The sequence below is a fragment of the Pseudophryne corroboree genome, chromosome 5, assembly GCF_028390025.1.
Source record: "Pseudophryne corroboree isolate aPseCor3 chromosome 5, aPseCor3.hap2, whole genome shotgun sequence".
In the NCBI taxonomy this organism is placed as follows: Eukaryota; Metazoa; Chordata; class Amphibia; order Anura; family Myobatrachidae; genus Pseudophryne; species Pseudophryne corroboree.
The window spans coordinates 533106339-533124663 of NC_086448.1; the positions used below are offsets into that span (position 1 = coordinate 533106339).

Genomic DNA, 18325 nt, shown 5'->3' on the forward strand with positions numbered 1-18325 from the left:
ACTGTGCATGCTTGTGTGAAGAAAAAAAATCAATGACATTATAAGTTCAGAATAGACTTAGTAGACTTGGATTCTTGTTTGTTATGCATGTGCTTTTGACCAGAAAAGACTCAGTGGATGAACACAGTGACAAGTCAGACCACTTCTGTCTTTCCTCCCTTTATTATTAATATGAATATTTCCTTTATTATTTAATGACAATGCAGCAATTCCTCAAGAAAGCACAATAATAATTATATTGATACTTAGAAGATTCTTCATTGCCGAAAAATGTAATTGAAAGCGCGTATGTAATAATATTCATAGATTTGGTCTTTTTTTTTTTTTTTCGAGGTCTAAACTCAGACAATTACTAGAATTGCATAGAAGAAGATATGAAGAACAATCTCAATGTTAATTACACCAGAGACAGAATCTAACTGTTTGACACAGGTTATATGTTCACAATGCTCATTAGACGTAACATGGCAAATCAAGGTCATTATATAGCTAGTTACTTTAGAAAGATTAGCTTGCGTTCCTCATTACACTACATCTAACACTGGTGTTCAAATATACTGCAATATAGCAAATCACAATAAAGGCATCCAAGAAAATATAAACCATCTCTAAAATTGTTGCTTCTGGCTTTATTTATATTACAATGTTGAAAAGATTAGATTTTATTTTGCCTATTACAAACCTCATAGATTGAATGATGTGCATAGAGACACAAAAAAGAAGCAGCTTTATTATAAATCTCATTGTTATAATTGACTATATTCATTACTGCGATGACTGACCTATCTGAACAGAAAACATGCACTGCTGGTGAGGCTTCAACTGAGTAGCGGGAACCAGTGGTTGACAACTGATGTGCTGTACTGGAATTCTTCATGATAAACCCATTGATCTCTCACTTTTTAGAATATGACACATACTCCTTAAAATATCTTACTTTTTTGCACAATTACTGGTGAGAAGTATATATAAAGACTATTAATCATGTTCTGAAGATTACTCATGTCACCCATAGCACTTACCACATATGTCACACCTACTGTATTTTCAGCAAAACAAACCCTTACTTCTATTACATTCAATATATGAATAACTTGCTTTTGGTTTCAGAATAGGTTTCCTTGAGTGATTTTTATCTGACCTTTATTAAAATGTATATAACCCTTTTTTGTGGCCCAAGTAATGCCTGTCACATTTAGCCCTTTGTCTTGTTATTTCTCTTTATGGTTATGAAGCAAAGATACTTTTTGTCCATAATCAGCTACGTACAGCTCGGCCACTGGTTCCCCATCGATCTTTCTCTGTTTTTCTTGCTTGAACTCTATACAGGGCAATCTTAACGTATAGGCACACTGGGCAGCTGCCCAGGGCCCCATGGTTCTAGGGGCATTCAAGCGGGGGCAGGCTGGGCCGAACTAATTACCAATCAAATTGCTGACAGCCATTCACGGTATGAAATCATGAGGAGAGACAGTGCAAGACCACAGGAGGGGTAATCTATTTATTTATTCCTGTGAATGAGGGGATAGGGCCTACAATGCTATTAAGACAGCCCTGACTCTATACAGGAGAGCTTTGCTTCTAGCTTTAGTAATCATTTCTGAGGAAAGTCCAATGTAGGACTAAAAATGATGTCTGCCCTCTTCCAATCATGAATCACAGATCAATTCTACCCAATGTCAGATTTATCTCTTCTCCATTACACAGAGGTTACTACTGTTTGGTGGATTATCAGCAAAGGTCCCTAGCATTGATATTCATAGGCAGTGGTTCCAATGGATTCATTCAGCCACCACCATAGCTGCTTTCTTAGCTCAGGGTTCGTTGAATTCAATAAATAATAATTTTCACAATTGATTGCACCAAAGTACAAGCCCCTTCACAGAACATTAGTCATCTATACAGTGTCACAATCCTGACTTATTTCTCTCATAATCTACTAGTTTCCCGGCAACAGGATTCCCATCTGCTGGATTCCTGACAGCGAGGCAGCAAATCCCCTTGTGGGCTCGCTGCGCTCCCCACACATTGGGCCCGGTAGCTCACTTCTCTCGCCACAGGTTCTATTCCCACTTGGTTGGTGGCATGGACCCACCAACCAAGTGGGAATACTGAGCGTTTGTCTGGATTCCGGCTGGCGGTATATCACTGGCTGTCGAGATTCAGGAGTCAATCTCCTGTGCGCCGGGATCCTGACAGCCGGTGTATTGACTGCATCCACTGCTCAGCATACAATCTGCAGCATGTCTCTGTGTTACTAACTTGTGAATCACCTTCCAGGCTGATTATGCACCTGAGAGTTTCTCTGTCTAGGAATCTCTTATTACAGCAGTGTTTGTAGTCCAGAGCTGCAGAGCAGCAGTGATCATGTGAATATATTGCTATCAGTCCTTTAGTGCTTGTCTTTCTCTCTGCATGTCCACAGAGCTCAATCCAGAATCAGTGATAGGTGCAGCCATGACAGTCTGAATCAAGTGATTGTACAAACAACAAATAGGAGACAGCCTGCAATCACATGACACTCTCCTCCACTTCATGGCCCACCATGGGTATATAGGATTCTTCCTGGACACTCCCAAATTGTCAGTGCTTTGTTGTGTTTTGACCTGCTGAGAGCTTTTGTAAATTATATTTCTCAGAGGCTTTATGTGCAACTACCACCTTTCTGCACTACTGGCTCCAGTATACCATTGGTTCCAGTCTGATACCCTCTAACATTGGTGTCAACCACAGCATTTGTTCCTGTATCGCTGGTGCAATCCCAGAATCTACTGCAAAATCGTTTCCTGTATCACTGGTGCAATCCCAGTGTCAATTGCATTATCTGTTCCTGAATAGCTGGTTCAATCCCAGCGTCTGAATTGCAGGTTCCTGAATAGCCGGTTCAATCCCTGCATCTGCATTGTCAATTCCCAAATAGCTGGTTCAATCCCAGTGTCTGTGCTTCACTAGTTCTTGAATAGCTGGTCCAATTCCAGTGAATGTCCAATTGCTAACTACTAAAGTCCAAGCCTCACAAGCTCCATTCCAGTTACACCACCTAGTTTTGATCCACAGCCAAGCATATCGGTGGCACACCGTGGGTACTGTACACCAATTCCGTGGACTTAACCACTATTCAGTATTTAAAATAGTTTTGCTTGTATGCTTGTTTTGTTTTTCCCCTGTGTGTGCAGCAATTTCGTACCATGGATAGGATACAGCCTACACTAGAAACCAGTGACATCACTGAAGCACTGCATTAAAAATTGTAATTTGACCTAAAATTTTTATACATTTTTTTTATCAAGTGGACGGTCTGTACAGATGGAGTCTAAATGGAGCTCAGTTTGTAGCAGTGAATAGTGCACCACAGATTAAGTGGAGAATCTGCGGTATCATGTGATGGATAGCGAATCAATTTTAACTGTGAATGACTTGGAATAGTCAGGCTAATTTCATGAAAACAGCTTGCACATTGGTATATATCAGTATATTGGTACATAAACTTTATATTAAAATGTTATAAATAACAGTATTTGCCTTTGGGACTCCTGGCAGAAATTAATCCGGTAATGATACACCAGTGGGGACAAGGATAGGCAGTGGGTTATAGGGGAATGCAATGGGTGATAGGGAGAGGCAGTGGGTGAAAGGGAGAGGCAGCAGGTGATGGGGGGGCAGAGGGTAATAGAAAAATGTGATGGTGACAGGGAGAGGCAGATGGTGATAGAGTAATGCAGTGGGTGACGAAGAGGCAGAAGGTGACGGGGACGCAGAGGGTGACAAGAAAGAGGCAGAAGGTGATAGATTAATGCAATGGGTGGCATGGGGTGGCAGAGGGGGTCAGGGGGAAGAGACACAGTCCAGCCCTTACCATTGTGATGCATGTGTCCCTTGCGCTCACTGTGGCAGCTACATCAGTTATGGCACCACAAGGTGCTGCCTGCATCTCTTTGGGTCCAACAGCCTCCTGCCGCCAGCCACACAGCACAGACACTGGAAGCACACACAGAATTCTGCTGTAGGACTATTCCTACTGTCATCCTTCCTGCTGAATATGACTATACCTACTACTCTGACATCACAGTGTCAGTCCGATGACTCTCTACTGGTTAGTCGAACCCTGCTGAAATGATCAGATGACTCGGACCTGGAGAAACAAATTGCTGGCATTGGCACTGTCACCAGCAGGCCCCAAGGGCTCCGATACAGTGCACCGACAGTAGTTCTTCCCCTGACAGACACACAAAGTAGTGATGGGGATTCTGAATGTTGATAGAGTATGTAGCACAATTGTGATTTTAATTTCAGGATCCAGCACATAACTTTGTTGCACCATGGTAATAACTGCAAGGTGTTAACACTCCTATAGTTACAAAGTGATGCAAAAATTATAGCAGCTTCCATACGCTGGATAACTATTGAGGTGCTTAATTCATTCATTTATGAAATAACAGATTTCTTCCAGTTCCATAACTAGTTATTAGAATTCAAAATAATACAAATAAGGGTCAGTACTGCGTACCACTGAGTAGCAGGAGAAAGCACTGGCTGCACTCTTACATGTACACCAGAATCCAGTCGCTAAGCCTCTTCCTCTTTTGCCTGATGGTCTAACTCTAAATAGTGTAAGACATCATATTCTTCCCCACCCCCTACCTGCCGATTTTATCCATAGCCTGTAGCATGCTGTGAACAAATTAGGAGTATAATATTGTGAGGCATAACACCCTGTAGATAGCATAAATTATTAATACTAGTAATCTACTTAGAACTTAAACAATTAATCTTACATAAATCTATTCCGGAGCAGATAACGTGAAACACATTTGACCTTTTTCCTTGTTAAGTACATTTGTAAATCATAATAATGAGTTCACAAAGCACAAAAAATGTAGTTTTCCTTTTAATAAGTGGACTTGGTTTAGGCTCTGGACATTTCTTTATTCTTTAATAGACCAATTCCAAATGCCGTTGTGATGATTGATTGCTACGTGACTCTGCATTATAGAAAATGATATGTTAGTATCGTCGATATCCTTTCTTTATATAGCGCTATGCGAGGGAGGTTTATATTTTCATTTTCTTCATTTGTGCATCTGCTTGAGTGAGGAAGAAAAGAGATATGATTAGAATAAAAAAATACTGTACTTCTAATGTTTTACCTGCTAGAAAAAAGAAACTAATATCTTACATTCCATATTTTCTGAAAATATTTTTATAACTGTTAATATATACATTTTGTTCAATCTTATAATATTGCTGTCAATATAAAAGATTTTAATGGCACACCAACTGCTATTATACTGTATGTGGCACCTGATTACCAACTAAAACCATTTCTCTTCCTTATTCCAACCCTTCCTTAGGTGACATACTGGAGTATAACATTTATTTTGTTAGTGCGCTTTTTTAATTTGAAAATGTATTTTATTAAATACCCTCTCTCTTCACTGCCAGGCATGTATTGATTTATCTCCGTACTTGCTCTTAAGGCCCCCCATCCACTAGTACGATATGGGCACTTTTAATCTGATTGCGACAAAATATTGCGACGGATCGGATGAAAAGTGTCACATCGCATGTCATTTTCATGCGATTGCGATGTGAGGTGCGTTCCCGTGCGCATCGCATTGGAGTCGCAGATCTTACGGGCTGACCATAATATTTCTCGCAATCGCAGGTAAATAGGTGCACATCGCAGTGCATTTGTACTCCTGCAATACGATCGCATGCCATAAAAATCAGATGTAAAAAATACACTGTAGTAGCAAATTGCAATCGCAGGACTCCTGGGAAGCTGCCAGACAGATTGCAGGAAAAAAAGGATCCAACTATATGGTATGATAAATCTTACTAGTGGCCTTTATGATAACTGTAGTTGAACCCAATGTAATACAATGTAATTGAATGTATACAAGGGAGTATCTTTAATGGGTACATTGTGTGTGTTGGCCTTGAGGCACTGAATTAAGCTGTGCCCCACACTGCAGCCCAGGACAATGTACAATTGGGCTGAAGTTTGGAACACTTTCCTAGCGAGTTATTTAAAAATATAGTACCGGTGCTACAGTTCTGAAGAAATCAACAGAATTAAGAAGATATCAAGAACTCTGGCACTGTACTGTAGTCTTTACTGCCTTCTGAGGATGCGACAGTGACATTTTTTACAGTGGAAGCGTCTTACACAAAAATCTGCCCATGGGCCATTTCATTTGTTAAAATGCCAATGAATGAATATACAGTATATTATATTATTCCTTAGCACCATATGTTAAATTATTCCTTAGCATGATGCCATATTATAGTATCAGATTATAGTGATATAATAAATTGTCTGTATACTGTATCTACTTCAATTTAAATTGTAAGGCAAATAAGAGGTGCTTTTTTTCTGATGGAACGCAGTGGTACAAAGTGGTCTATGGGGGTAATTCAGACCTGATCGTAGCAGCAAATTTGTTAGCGGTTGGGCAAAACCATGTGCACTGCAGGGGAGGCATATATAACATGTGCAGAGAGAGTTAGATTTGGGTGGGGTGTGTTCAAACTGAACTCTAAATTGCAGTGTAAAAATAAAGCAGCCATTATTTACTCTGCACAGAAACAATATAACTTACCCAAATCTAACTCTCTCAGCAGATGTTATATCTTTTTTTTTTTCTTTTCAACTTGAAGCCCGAGGTGTGTGGCTTCATCACACAGTGTCTGTGCAAAACGTGCTGGGGGCGTAGGACCCTGGACCCTCTCCAAAAGGAGAATGGCCTTGTTACTCCCCAAATCCTCAGAGCCAAAAGGCCTACTGAGGGAAAAAGGGTCCGTGTAGAGGGACCCTCAAGTATCCCCAGGGTTGGCCGAAGCTTCCCCCTGGGGAACAAAACAGTCTCCAGCCCTCCCCAAAAGGAGAGGGCCTCGATAACTAGGGGAGAGAGTGGCCCATAAGGGTCTCATCCAAACCCCAACAAAAATGTGACACACACAAAAAACACAAAATAAGTGTAGTGTATTGCAAAAAAGTGCAACACATGTGAATAAATAAATAAATAGATAAGCCCCAGCCGGAAGGCCGGGTGTGTGTGTGTGTGTGTGTGTGTGTGTGTGTGTGTGTGTGTGGGGGGGGGGGGGGTATAACAAATGATCCCTGCCTTAGCCAAAAGGCCAGGGCAAAGGAAAAAGGTGCAGCAGCAGCTGGGGAAGTGAAAGTGCCGTACTAATGCAAAGGTGGACAGTCATCACCAGTGCATATTCAGGCACCCCTGGCTCTTCCAGCACCAGGGAGACATATCACCTCGGGCTTCAGGCTGCTCCCGACCTCCAGCCAGACATTCTGCCACACCTGCAGTGCACATGGTTTTGCCCAACTGCAAACAAAGTTGCTGTTACAATCAGGTCTGAATTACCCCCTATGTACTAAGCTTTGAAGAGAGATAAAGTGAATGGACATAAAGTTTCAGTCAGTCAGCTCCTAACTGCCATGTTACAGGCTGTTGGGTATATGTACGTACTAAGCAGTGAAAAAAGCGGAGAAGTGAGCCAGTGGAAAAGTTGCCCATGGCAACCAATCAGCATTGAAGTAACATTTATAATTTGCATACTTTAAAATTATACAGAGCAGCTGATTGGTTGCCATGGGCAACTTCTCCACTGGCTCATTTCTCTGTGCTTATCACTGCTTAGTACATTTTCCCCTGTGTTTGAAAAAGGACAATTAGGAGCTGGTTGGATGGTACTTTATCTCCACCCACTTTATCTCTCACCTTAGTAGATGGGGTCTACAGTCCTGACATGATTTTTGGTATCATTTTTAAGTGATATATTTAGTTCTGAAAACAAGTACAAGTCAGTGAAATAATTTTAATAATGAATTAAATAAGCAATCATACTGTATTATGAAAGATACTAAAAAAAATTCTGAGTACCAGCACTTGTTCCTGGAAAAAGGCACTGGAAGGGAATTAAATACTGAATATTTAAGATTAGCAAATTTCAAAGCATTTTCAAAAACTGACTGATAAATATTTCTCTAATCAAGATGTTATGCACACCAGTGCCTGCAGGAAAGTACCGGTGTCAGAACTGTTATGCACTCCAGTGCCTGCAGGAATGTACTGGTGTTTGAACTGTTATGCAAAACAAATGGACTCACAAACAGACTGGGGAATATGACATAACGTACACAGAAGGTGATAGGGTAACAAAATACACACAAAGTGAACAGAGAAGCCCAGAGGCTAAGGAACTGGGTATCTCCCTTGTATTAGAAATGCTCAGATGGGAAAAGCAAGATGTTGTGTTTTAATACGTAGAGAACCCGAAATGCTGTTGCTAAGGGCAACAGCAAAACCCTAAAAGGTTACCAACGGGTGTGGCAGTAAACTCCTTGGTCAGAGATGGAATGATAGACACAAGGAGAGTCTCCACAATCCTAATTCTCACTTGCAGTGCACAGGTTCAGCTTACTGCCACTAAACTGACCCCTGACACCTAGCACAGTGAGACAGGATTAGACAGGCAAGTCTTAGAATACAGCCGCAAACTTGCTAAGTTCACAGAGTAGTAACAGAACCCCAGCAAGCTAAACGACTGACTCCAGTCTTACTGCTAGGTCTGGATTGGCAGAGTGTAATACCAAATCCCCAGGCCTATTTGCAGTAAGCAACAAACAAATACAAAGCTACACAGTACTGGCTAACTTTCAGGAACTGACTAACCAACAAAGATTCAGCAGCATCTGCTTACCCTGAAAAGAGGCCTTATAAAGCAGGTGTTGTCCACGCCCCACTCAGACCTCACAGACTGTGAGCACAAAAACCAGCACCGGATCCCCTGCCGTGCACAGAGCCTATAACCACTGCACAGCAAAAGACCCGAACCGGAGTATCAGCTGCGCTCAGGTTACTCCGCTAGCACTTGTCTTCCGGTTGCCATGACGACGTGGCAGCACAGGGCAGGAGACCCTAACAGTACTCCCCTCTGACGAGGGGTCAAAGAACCCCTACCACCGGGTTTATCGGGGAACTGCGAGAAGAAAGAGCGTATCAGTCTGGGGGCATGAAGATCACAACTGCGCACCCACGACCGCTCCTCCGGGCCATACCCCTTCCAGTGCACCAAAAATGACAGCCGACCCCAAACCACCTTGGAGTCAAGAATCCTTTCAACAACAAACTCCCTCTGGCCACGTATCAGAAGAGGGGAAGGTCTTCCACTGGAAGAAGGATTATTAATCGCCCGTTTTAAAAGGGAACAATGAAATGTTTTATTGATACCCAAAGAACGGGGCAGATCTAACTGAAATGCCACCGGATTGATAACCCTGATGATCTTATAAGGGCCGATGAACCGGGGGCCTAACTTATGAGATGGCTGTCTCAACTTCAAATTCTTGGTAGACAACCAGACGAAGTCTCCTAATTTGAAGCTGCAGGGTCTTTTCCGCTTATCAAAAACCCTTTTGGTCACTAATGACACAGACACAAGGGCTTTCTTCACTTTCCGCCAAATACCTCTAAGGACCGAAACCACAGAGGAACCACCAGGCGTGGAGTCCAGGGGGTCAAAAGAATTGGCCTTAGGATGATGCCCATACACACAAAGGAAGGGAGAGATCCCTGTAGCAGAGTGAGCCGCGTTGTTATAGGCAAACTCCGCCATGGACAGATGAGCAACCCAGTCAGTCTGACACTTGGAGACATAACACCTGAGGAACTGCTCCAAGGACTGGTTCACCCTTTCAGTCTGCCCATTAGACTGCGGATGGTAGCCTGACGACAAGCTGACAGAAATCTGGAGATCGGAACAAAATGCCCTCCAGAATTTGGCCACAAACTGGGATCCGCGGTCAGAGACCACATCAAGTGGCAACCCGTGGAGACGCACAACATGCAGCATAAATAATTCAGACAGGCGTCTGGCCGATGGCAGCCCAACCAGTGGAACGAAGTGCGCCATCTTCGAAAACCTGTCAACGACAACCCAGATGGCTGTCATCCCCGAGGATTTGGGTAAGTCCACCACAAAATCCATTGAAATGTGGGTCCATGGCTTAGATGGGATAGAGAGTGGATGTAATGGGCCAACAGGAACCCCTCTAGGAGTCTTATTTCGGGCACAGATGTCACATGCTTGAACCCACTGATCCACATCCTTAGCCACCGAGGGCCACCACACCGCCCTAGATAGCAACTCCCGAGTTCTGGCAATACCCGGGTGACCTGCCGACTTCTTGGCATGGAATTCCAGGAACACTCGCTGTCTTAACCTAGGAGGCACAAACAAAAGACCTACCGGAAGGTCTGGAGGAGCCTGCTCCTGTGCTCTAAGGACTAATGATAAGAGGTCCTGGGTAATGCCCACTTTAATACATGATGGGGAAACAATGAGCAAAGGCTCCTCGGTGGTCTCCTGGATTGGAGCAAAACTCCGCGAGAGCGCATCAGCCTTGATGTTTTTTGACCCAGGGCGATATGTTATCAAAAAATTAAAGCGAGCAAAAAACAAAGCCCATCGTGCCTGCCTGGCATTGAGACGCTTCGCTGACTCTAAATATGCCAGATTCTTATGGTCAGTGAGAATTGAGACCACAAACTTAGCCCCCTCAAGCCAGTGTCTCCACTCCTCGAGTGCATCCTTAATAGCCAACAATTCCCGGTTACCCACGTCATAATTCATCTCGGCAGGCGAAAATTTACGGGAAAAGTAAGCACAGGGATGAAGGCGATTATCAGACACTCCCATCTGAGAAAGCACTGCCCCAATACCCATCTCAGAGGCATCCACCTCCACCACAAAAGGACGCTCTGGATCTGGGTGTCGCAGCACCTTGGCCGAAACAAATGCCCTTTTGAGACGGGCAAAAGCCGCTTTAGCCTCACAAGACCAGTGAGCAACATCCGCCCCTTTCTTAGTGAGTGCCACCAAGGGCGCCACTATAGACGAAAATCCAGCGATAAATCGTCTATAAAAATTCGCAAAGCCCAGGAAACGCTGAAGCGCCTTCAAACTAGTGGGCTGCACCCAATCCAGGACTGCCTGTACCTTGGAACCCTCCATTTGGAAACCTTCTGGGGAGATAATATATCCTAGAAATGCGATTTGCTGAACTTCAAATTCGCACTTCTCCAGCTTCGCCCCAAGCCGGTGGTCTCTGAGTTTCTGGAGGACTAAGCGTACATGCTTCCGATGTTCCTCCAGGGAATGGGAGAAGATTAGGATGTCATCTAAGTATACAACTAAGAATCTATCCAAATATTCCCTGAGCACATCATTCATGAAATCCTGGAAGACTGCCGGGGCATTACAGAGCCCAAAAGGCATCACCAAATATTCATAATGCCCTGAGTGGGTATTAAAGGCAGTCTTCCATTCATCCCCCTCTCTTATTCGGATTAGATTGTACGCACCGCGTAGGTCAATCTTAGAAAAAATGGTGGCAGTACGAAGCTGGTCAAACAAGACCGAAATGAGAGGCAGTGGGTATGAGTTTTTAATCGTGATACGGTTCAATTCCCTGAAGTCGATGCAGGGTCGCAACGAACCGTCCTTTTTACCCACGAAGAAGAACCCCGACCCAACTGGAGACTGTGAAGGTCTGATAAATCCCTTAGCCAAGTTCTCCTGAATGTACTCTGCCATAGCCTGAGTCTCAGGACGTGACAGGGAGTACAACCTGCTCTTGGGAAGCTTAGCATTTGGCAACAAATCAATGGCACAGTCATAGGGGCGATGGGGAGGTAGTACCTCTGCAACTTTTTTGGAGAACACGTCCGCAAAATCTGCATAACACCCTGGCAATCCTGGCAAACTTAGCTGCGAGAGCCTGACTGGACGGTTCAAGCAACTCCTGAAACAATCAGTACCCCAACTAAGAATCTCCCCAGAGACCCAGTCAAATTGAGGATTGTGGGTCCTTAACCAGGGTAACCCCAACACCAATGGGGCAAAAGTACAGACAGTCACATAAAAGGACAATTTTTCAGAGTGTGTGGCTCCAATAAACAAAGAAATCTGGCTAGTGCAAGAGGTAATTTTACCTTGGGATAATGGTTCCCCGTTTAACCCACAAATCTCAATTTCCGATGCCAAGGGTACTAAGGGAACAGAGTGTTTCAGGGCGAATTGGCGGTCCATAAAAACCCCGTCGGCCCCACTGTCCACAAAGGCCTCAGTCTTGACAGTTTGACCGAGGATTTTCAAGGTCACCGGAATGATAAAAGTCTTCTTGGGAAATTCTGACTTCTGGCCTGACGGGATATTTCCCATCACCCTCAGGCCCTGAAGTTTTCCGGCTTTTCTGGGCATGATACTACCACATGACCTTTATTCCCACAGTACAAACACAACCACTGCTGTCTCCTCCGCGTCTTCTCACGCGAGGAGAGGCGGGTAGCCCCAATCTGCATAGGCTCCTCGGAAAATTCCTCAGAGTCTGAGGTTCCCTTGCGAAGGAAGGAAATCTCAGTCTCCCTTTCAAGCCTACGCTCTCTCAGCCGTCTATCCACCCGGATGGATAACTGCATGAGCTGATCCAAGCTATCAGGCAAGGGATATTGTACCAGTTGGTCCTTTATCTGGTTAGAAAGACCTCTTCGGTACTGGTGTCTCAGGGCTTGGTCATTCCACTGGGTATCATGGGCCAACCTCCGAAACTCCGTACAGTAAACCTCAACTGGCCTTCGCCCTTGCTTAAGGATCGAAATCTGAGCCTCGGCTGAGGCCGTCTTGTCAGGGTCATCATACAACATGCCCAGTGCCGTAAAAAAAGCATCAACACTTTTAAGCGACGGACAGTCAGGCTGCAACCCATATGCCCAGACCTGTGGGTCTCCTTGTAGCAAGGAAATCACTATGCCCACCCGCTGAATCTCCGACCCAGAAGACTGAGGCCTAAGCCGGAAGTATAGCTTGCAGCTCTCCTTGAAATAAAAGAACTGCGAGCGATCTCCAGAAAAACGATCCGGGAGATTTACTTTCGGCTCCTTAACCCCTGCAGGTGCTGCTGCTGCGGGAGCTCCGCCAGCAGCCTGGGAGGTGTGCATTTTAATGGACAAATCATTAAATTGTCGAGTCAGGACCTGCACCTGATCGACCACCTGTTGCAACGTATTTTGAGGGGTATGCTCCATATTCCCACAAAATTTCAACAGGAGTATTAGGCTGCTGAATATGTTATGCACACCAGTGCCTGCAGGAAAGTACTGGTGTCAGAACTGTTATGCACTCCAGTGCCTGCAGGAATGTACTGGTGTTTGAACTGTTATGCAAAACAAATGGACTCACAAACAGACTGGGGAATATGACATAACGTACACAGAAGGTGATAGGGTAACAAAATACACACAAAGTGAACAGAGAAGCCCAGAGGCTAAGGAACTGGGTATCTCCCTTGTATTAGAAATGCTCAGATGGGAAAAGCAAGATGTTGTGTTTTAATACGTAGAGAACCCGAAATGCTGTTGCTAAGGGCAACAGCAAAACCCTAAAAGGTTACCAACGGGTGTGGCAGTAAACTCCTTGGTCAGAGATGGAATGATAGACACAAGGAGAGTCTCCACAATCCTAATTCTCACTTGCAGTGCACAGGTTCAGCTTACTGCCACTAAACTGACCCCTGACACCTAGCACAGTGAGACAGGATTAGACAGGCAAGTCTTAGAATACAGCCGCAAACTTGCTAAGTTCACAGAGTAGTAACAGAACCCCAGGAAGCTAAACGACTGACTCCAGTCTTACTGCTAGGTCTGGATTGGCAGAGTGTAATACCAAATCCCCAGGCCTATTTGCAGTAAGCAACAAACAAATACAAAGCTACACAGTACTGGCTAACTTTCAGGAACTGACTAACCAACAAAGATTCAGCAGCATCTGCTTACCCTGAGAAGAGGCCTTATAAAGCAGGTGCTGTCCACGCCCCACTCAGACCTCACAGACTGTGAGCACAAAAACCAGCACCGGATCCCCTGCCGTGCACAGAGCCTATAACCACTGCACAGCAAAAGACCTGAACCGGAGTATCAGCTGCGCTCAGGTTACTCCGCTAGCACTTGTCTCCCGGTTGCCATGACGACGTGGCAGCACAGGGCAGGAGACCCTAACACAAGAGCATGGAATTGTGCAGGCCATCACATGTGTTACTAATCTACTGAAAGGTTTTAGTACAGAAATATTTAAAAATAGTGTAGAATATGCTATAATTGTGGATTAGAAGTAAAAGAGCTTATCTACTAATATAGCATTTAGGTGTAAAATATGTACTAAACCCTTGCAACAATATAGACATTTGATGCCATTGTCTAATTCCATTAGCTCATTGACTGCTGAGGTTCTATGCATATCTTCCTTCTAAATGTAATGTTAGTAAATGTATCCTAGGATCATGCAATCACACACCAAAGAAGATATCATAATCATGTTAATGAATGCAATTTAAAGTTGAAGCAATCAGCAATTAACTTGTATTAGTCTAAAGGGGGGTACACACACGGAGAGATCCGTGCTTCATTTCTAAGCAACCGGACTAGATTGCATAGAAATTAAGCACGGATCTCTCCGTGTGTATGCCCCATAACGATAGCGATGCGCGGCCCCGCACGTCACTATCGCCGGTACTAGACTGGCCATGCAGGCACAATCTAGTAGATTGCTCACTTCACCGTTCTGTGAAGTGAGCGTCCCCCCCCCCCCCATCCCTCGCTCAGCACACATCGCGTTGTGTGTTGAGCAGGGAGAAGGTGTGCTGAGTGGTCTGTGCTAGATTGCTCAGCACACATCTCCCCGTGTGTACCCCCCTTTACATAACAAATATCTATATTTGTATGAGTTCATTTACATTTCCAGTGTTACATTTACCCCACTAAATTCCTGTGCTTAGTAAATAAAATAAATGAACCATCCAAATCCCTCAAATGATTAGTAATAAAATAGAGGTAACAGAGTTTTCAATACACCTAAGCCACTTAACTGGCATGGTCAGATTTCATGCAACTGCGCCGTTTCTCCCTGCCCCCCCTGTATTTGACGAGGAGATCCGTTCTGCAGATGTGCATAATATAAATGTTTAAATATTTTAAAAAATACTTTTTCAACTTTATTAAATAAAATACATTTTAAAAAACAATGTCAGTTAAGTGGTTAGGCATGTAATCCCACAAATACAGTTTTGTATACAATATATGGTGGTAAACTGTGCTGTCCAATCTTACAGTGACTTTCCCATTTTATAAAGTGTTTTGGAATATTTGTTACAACTTGCAATCATAAGCAACATAGAAAAATGTACCCCAACTTGTAGCCAACAAAACAAGCTGCTGATACAGCATGAAACACATTTTTTTTTAAAAGCAAATGATAACATTCCAGATATGGCTCAGATTTATCAAGCCTTGGAGAGTGATATATTGCACAGTGATAAAGTACCAACCAATCAACTCCTAACTGTCATATTATAGGCTATGGGGAAGATGTCCGAAGCGTCACTATGCCCTTTCTGCACATAGCGCATGTTAAATGCAGCAGTTTCCTATTCATCCTGATGTACAAACCTCCTGATAGAGGGAGTTTAAGGAATGCGCATAGCGCACATGTCTTTATCTACCTGATGTATCAACAGCCAGGTGGCACCTCACCTCACATTAATGTTACCCCTTCATATTGGCAGATCGGGGCTGGCGTTGACACTGTGGAACAGAATTGTTGTGTGATTTTTTTTCTTTTCTTTCTGTTTATATTGCAATAAAGTTTGATTATTCAAAGTAATCCTTACTGACAAGAACAAGGTAAGACCTCGTGTCCCCGCCCCTCTGCAGCCACGGCATCCTTCAATATTAAGCATTTATGCGCAGGGTGACATGAATAGGGGCTGATGGGTAGGAGGATTACAGTGCATGCGTGGGGCATCAACAAACCACAAAGAGAATAAAAGTCCTACATCACCTCACCAGTGACATACCACATCACTGTAATGGCAGGCCGGGGGTACATTCATGCTGGTGATGTGTGACAGCATATCACCATGATAATGAGCAGCAGAAATAAGGATTGTTAGATGCAGATTAATACATCTACCCATGTGTTTGAAAAATGACAGTTAGGAGCTGATTGGTTGGTACTTTGTCACCATGCAAGTTATCACTCTCCAGGGCTTGATAAATCTGAGCCCCAATTGTATACCTAGAGGCTTGGAGGCCCCTGGCAAACTCTCAAGGTGTTTGATTTCCCTTAGGTCTAAATGTTTTATTATATCCTAATAATTTCAGTATGAAACAGATTAGAAATACATGATAGTGTCAAAGCTTTGTAAGTGTATCTGCTCCACCTATGGGTTCAGTTCAATTTGCCGGCTGTCAGGATCCCGGCGGTCAGGGTGCCGACAGCCAGAATACCAGTGCACAGGGGCTATTTCCACTAGTGGGTGTCAACGACACCGGGTCTATTACAGTATGCCGGTGCCGGGATACCAACCACCGGTATGCTGGCAGCGGGGCGAGCGCAAAAGAGCCCCTCGCTATTTATTCTCCCTCTAGGGGTATTGTGGACACCCCAAGAGGGAAAGTAGTTGTCGGTATGCCGGCTGTCGAGATTCCGGCACTGGTATGCTGAGCGCCGGGATTCCGACAGCCGGCATATCAAGTGCCACCCACGAAACCCATAGAGTGGGAATAGAACCTGTGGCGAGCACAGCTCGCCACTGAGCCCACAGCTGCGAGTGCACTGACAGTTGCCATCCCGCCGGCTGGGATTAAATATGTAATCCCCATTTACCCAGCTGCCAGTCTTTATTAGTGGTGACTGCTGCCCCTGGGCTGCAGCCAGAGCCAGCCCTAACCAATATGATGCCCTAGGCAAGATTTTGGCTGGTGCCCCCTAGCACCAATGCTAGTTCCGCCTCTGACCCTGCGCTCCTTTCCCAGCACCATCACCCCTCATCCATAGCAGTCCTCATTTTGGTGTTTCTACCCCCTATATTTTAAATAGGAACGGTGCGTACATTCGGCGCACAGCCCAAAAAGGTGTGTGTTTTTGCTGGGTAGGGGCATGTTCACACAATAGTACCACCAATTCAAATTACGTCACACAATAGCGCAACTTTATTCACATTTTATCATGCGATAGTGTCCCTAATTCACATTACATCACACCACACAGTAGTACCACTTTACCTTATATACGTTACTCACAGTAGTGCCCTTTTTCACATTACATCACACTGAATTGCTCCTTATTCACATTACACCACACCATATTGCTCTTTATTCACATTAGACCACACAGTAGTGACCTTTCTATACGTTACGCCACACAGTAGGGCACCTTATACACATAATGCCACACATTAGTAATGCATTTATACACATACCACACAGTAATGCCCCTTACGCATATGACATACATTATTAATTTCTTTATAAACATAATGCAGCTTACATATTATGCCAACCTTTATTAATGCCCTTATAGACATAATTTCCCTTACACATATGCTGCACATTATTAATGCCCTTATACGCATAATGACACACTTAATGTCCCTTTCACATATGCCACACATTATTAGTGCACTTATACACATAATGACACACACAGTGCCCTTAAACATTTGCCGCACATTATTAATGCATTTATACATGACACACATAGTGCCTCTTACACATATGCCGAACACTACCGCACAACCAACCAGTGGCGGATTTAGCAGGGGGCGATTAGGGCGAACGCCCCCCCTACATGTACCGGCACCGGGATGGAGGCCGGGTCCCGCTGCGGTGGTGGGAACGGGGTGGAGAGCGGTGCAGCGCGGCGGGGGAAGGGGAGAGAGAGAGAGCGTCCTGACACGCGTACAGCGGCCTCTGTTTTTACCACGCCCCCTCCTCCCTATACGCGCATCAGGACGTTCTCTCTCCTCATCCCCCGCCGCGCTGCACAGCTCTCCACCCCGTTCCCAATACCGCGGCGGGACCCGGCCTCAGGCTCCATTCACTGTCAGGTGTGTGTGTGAGTGTGTGTCTGTCAGGTGTGTGTGTGAGTGTGTGTCTGTCAGGTGTGTGTGTGTGTGTGTGTGAATTTCGCCTCATACATTGTGCTATAATGTGCATTTAGGATCATTCAGTGTGCTATAATGTGCATTTAGGATCATTCAGAGTGCTATAATGTGCATTTAGGATCATTCAGTGTGCTATAATGTGCATTTAGGATCATTCAGTGTGCTATAATGTGCATTTAGGATCATTCAGTGTGCTATAATGTGCATTTAGGATCATTCAGTGTGCTATAATGTGCATTTAGGATCATTCAGTGTGCTATAATGTGCATTTAGGATCATTCAGTGTGCTATAATGTGCATTTAGGA

At 44.2% G+C, this 18325-nt stretch overlaps 1 protein-coding gene across 1 annotated transcript in view; it reads right to left on the bottom strand.

The window, feature by feature from the left end:
- Nucleotides 1–251: 251 nt before the first annotated feature.
- Nucleotides 252–18325, bottom strand: part of ADTRP (androgen dependent TFPI regulating protein) — a 134424-nt gene continuing 116350 nt past the window's right edge. Inside the window, exon 6 of the mRNA XM_063923169.1 lies at nucleotides 252–5081. Within this exon, the coding sequence (XP_063779239.1) occupies nucleotides 5053–5081 (29 nt within the window). The 3' untranslated portion in view covers nucleotides 252–5052. The remainder of the gene's footprint in view (nucleotides 5082–18325) is intronic.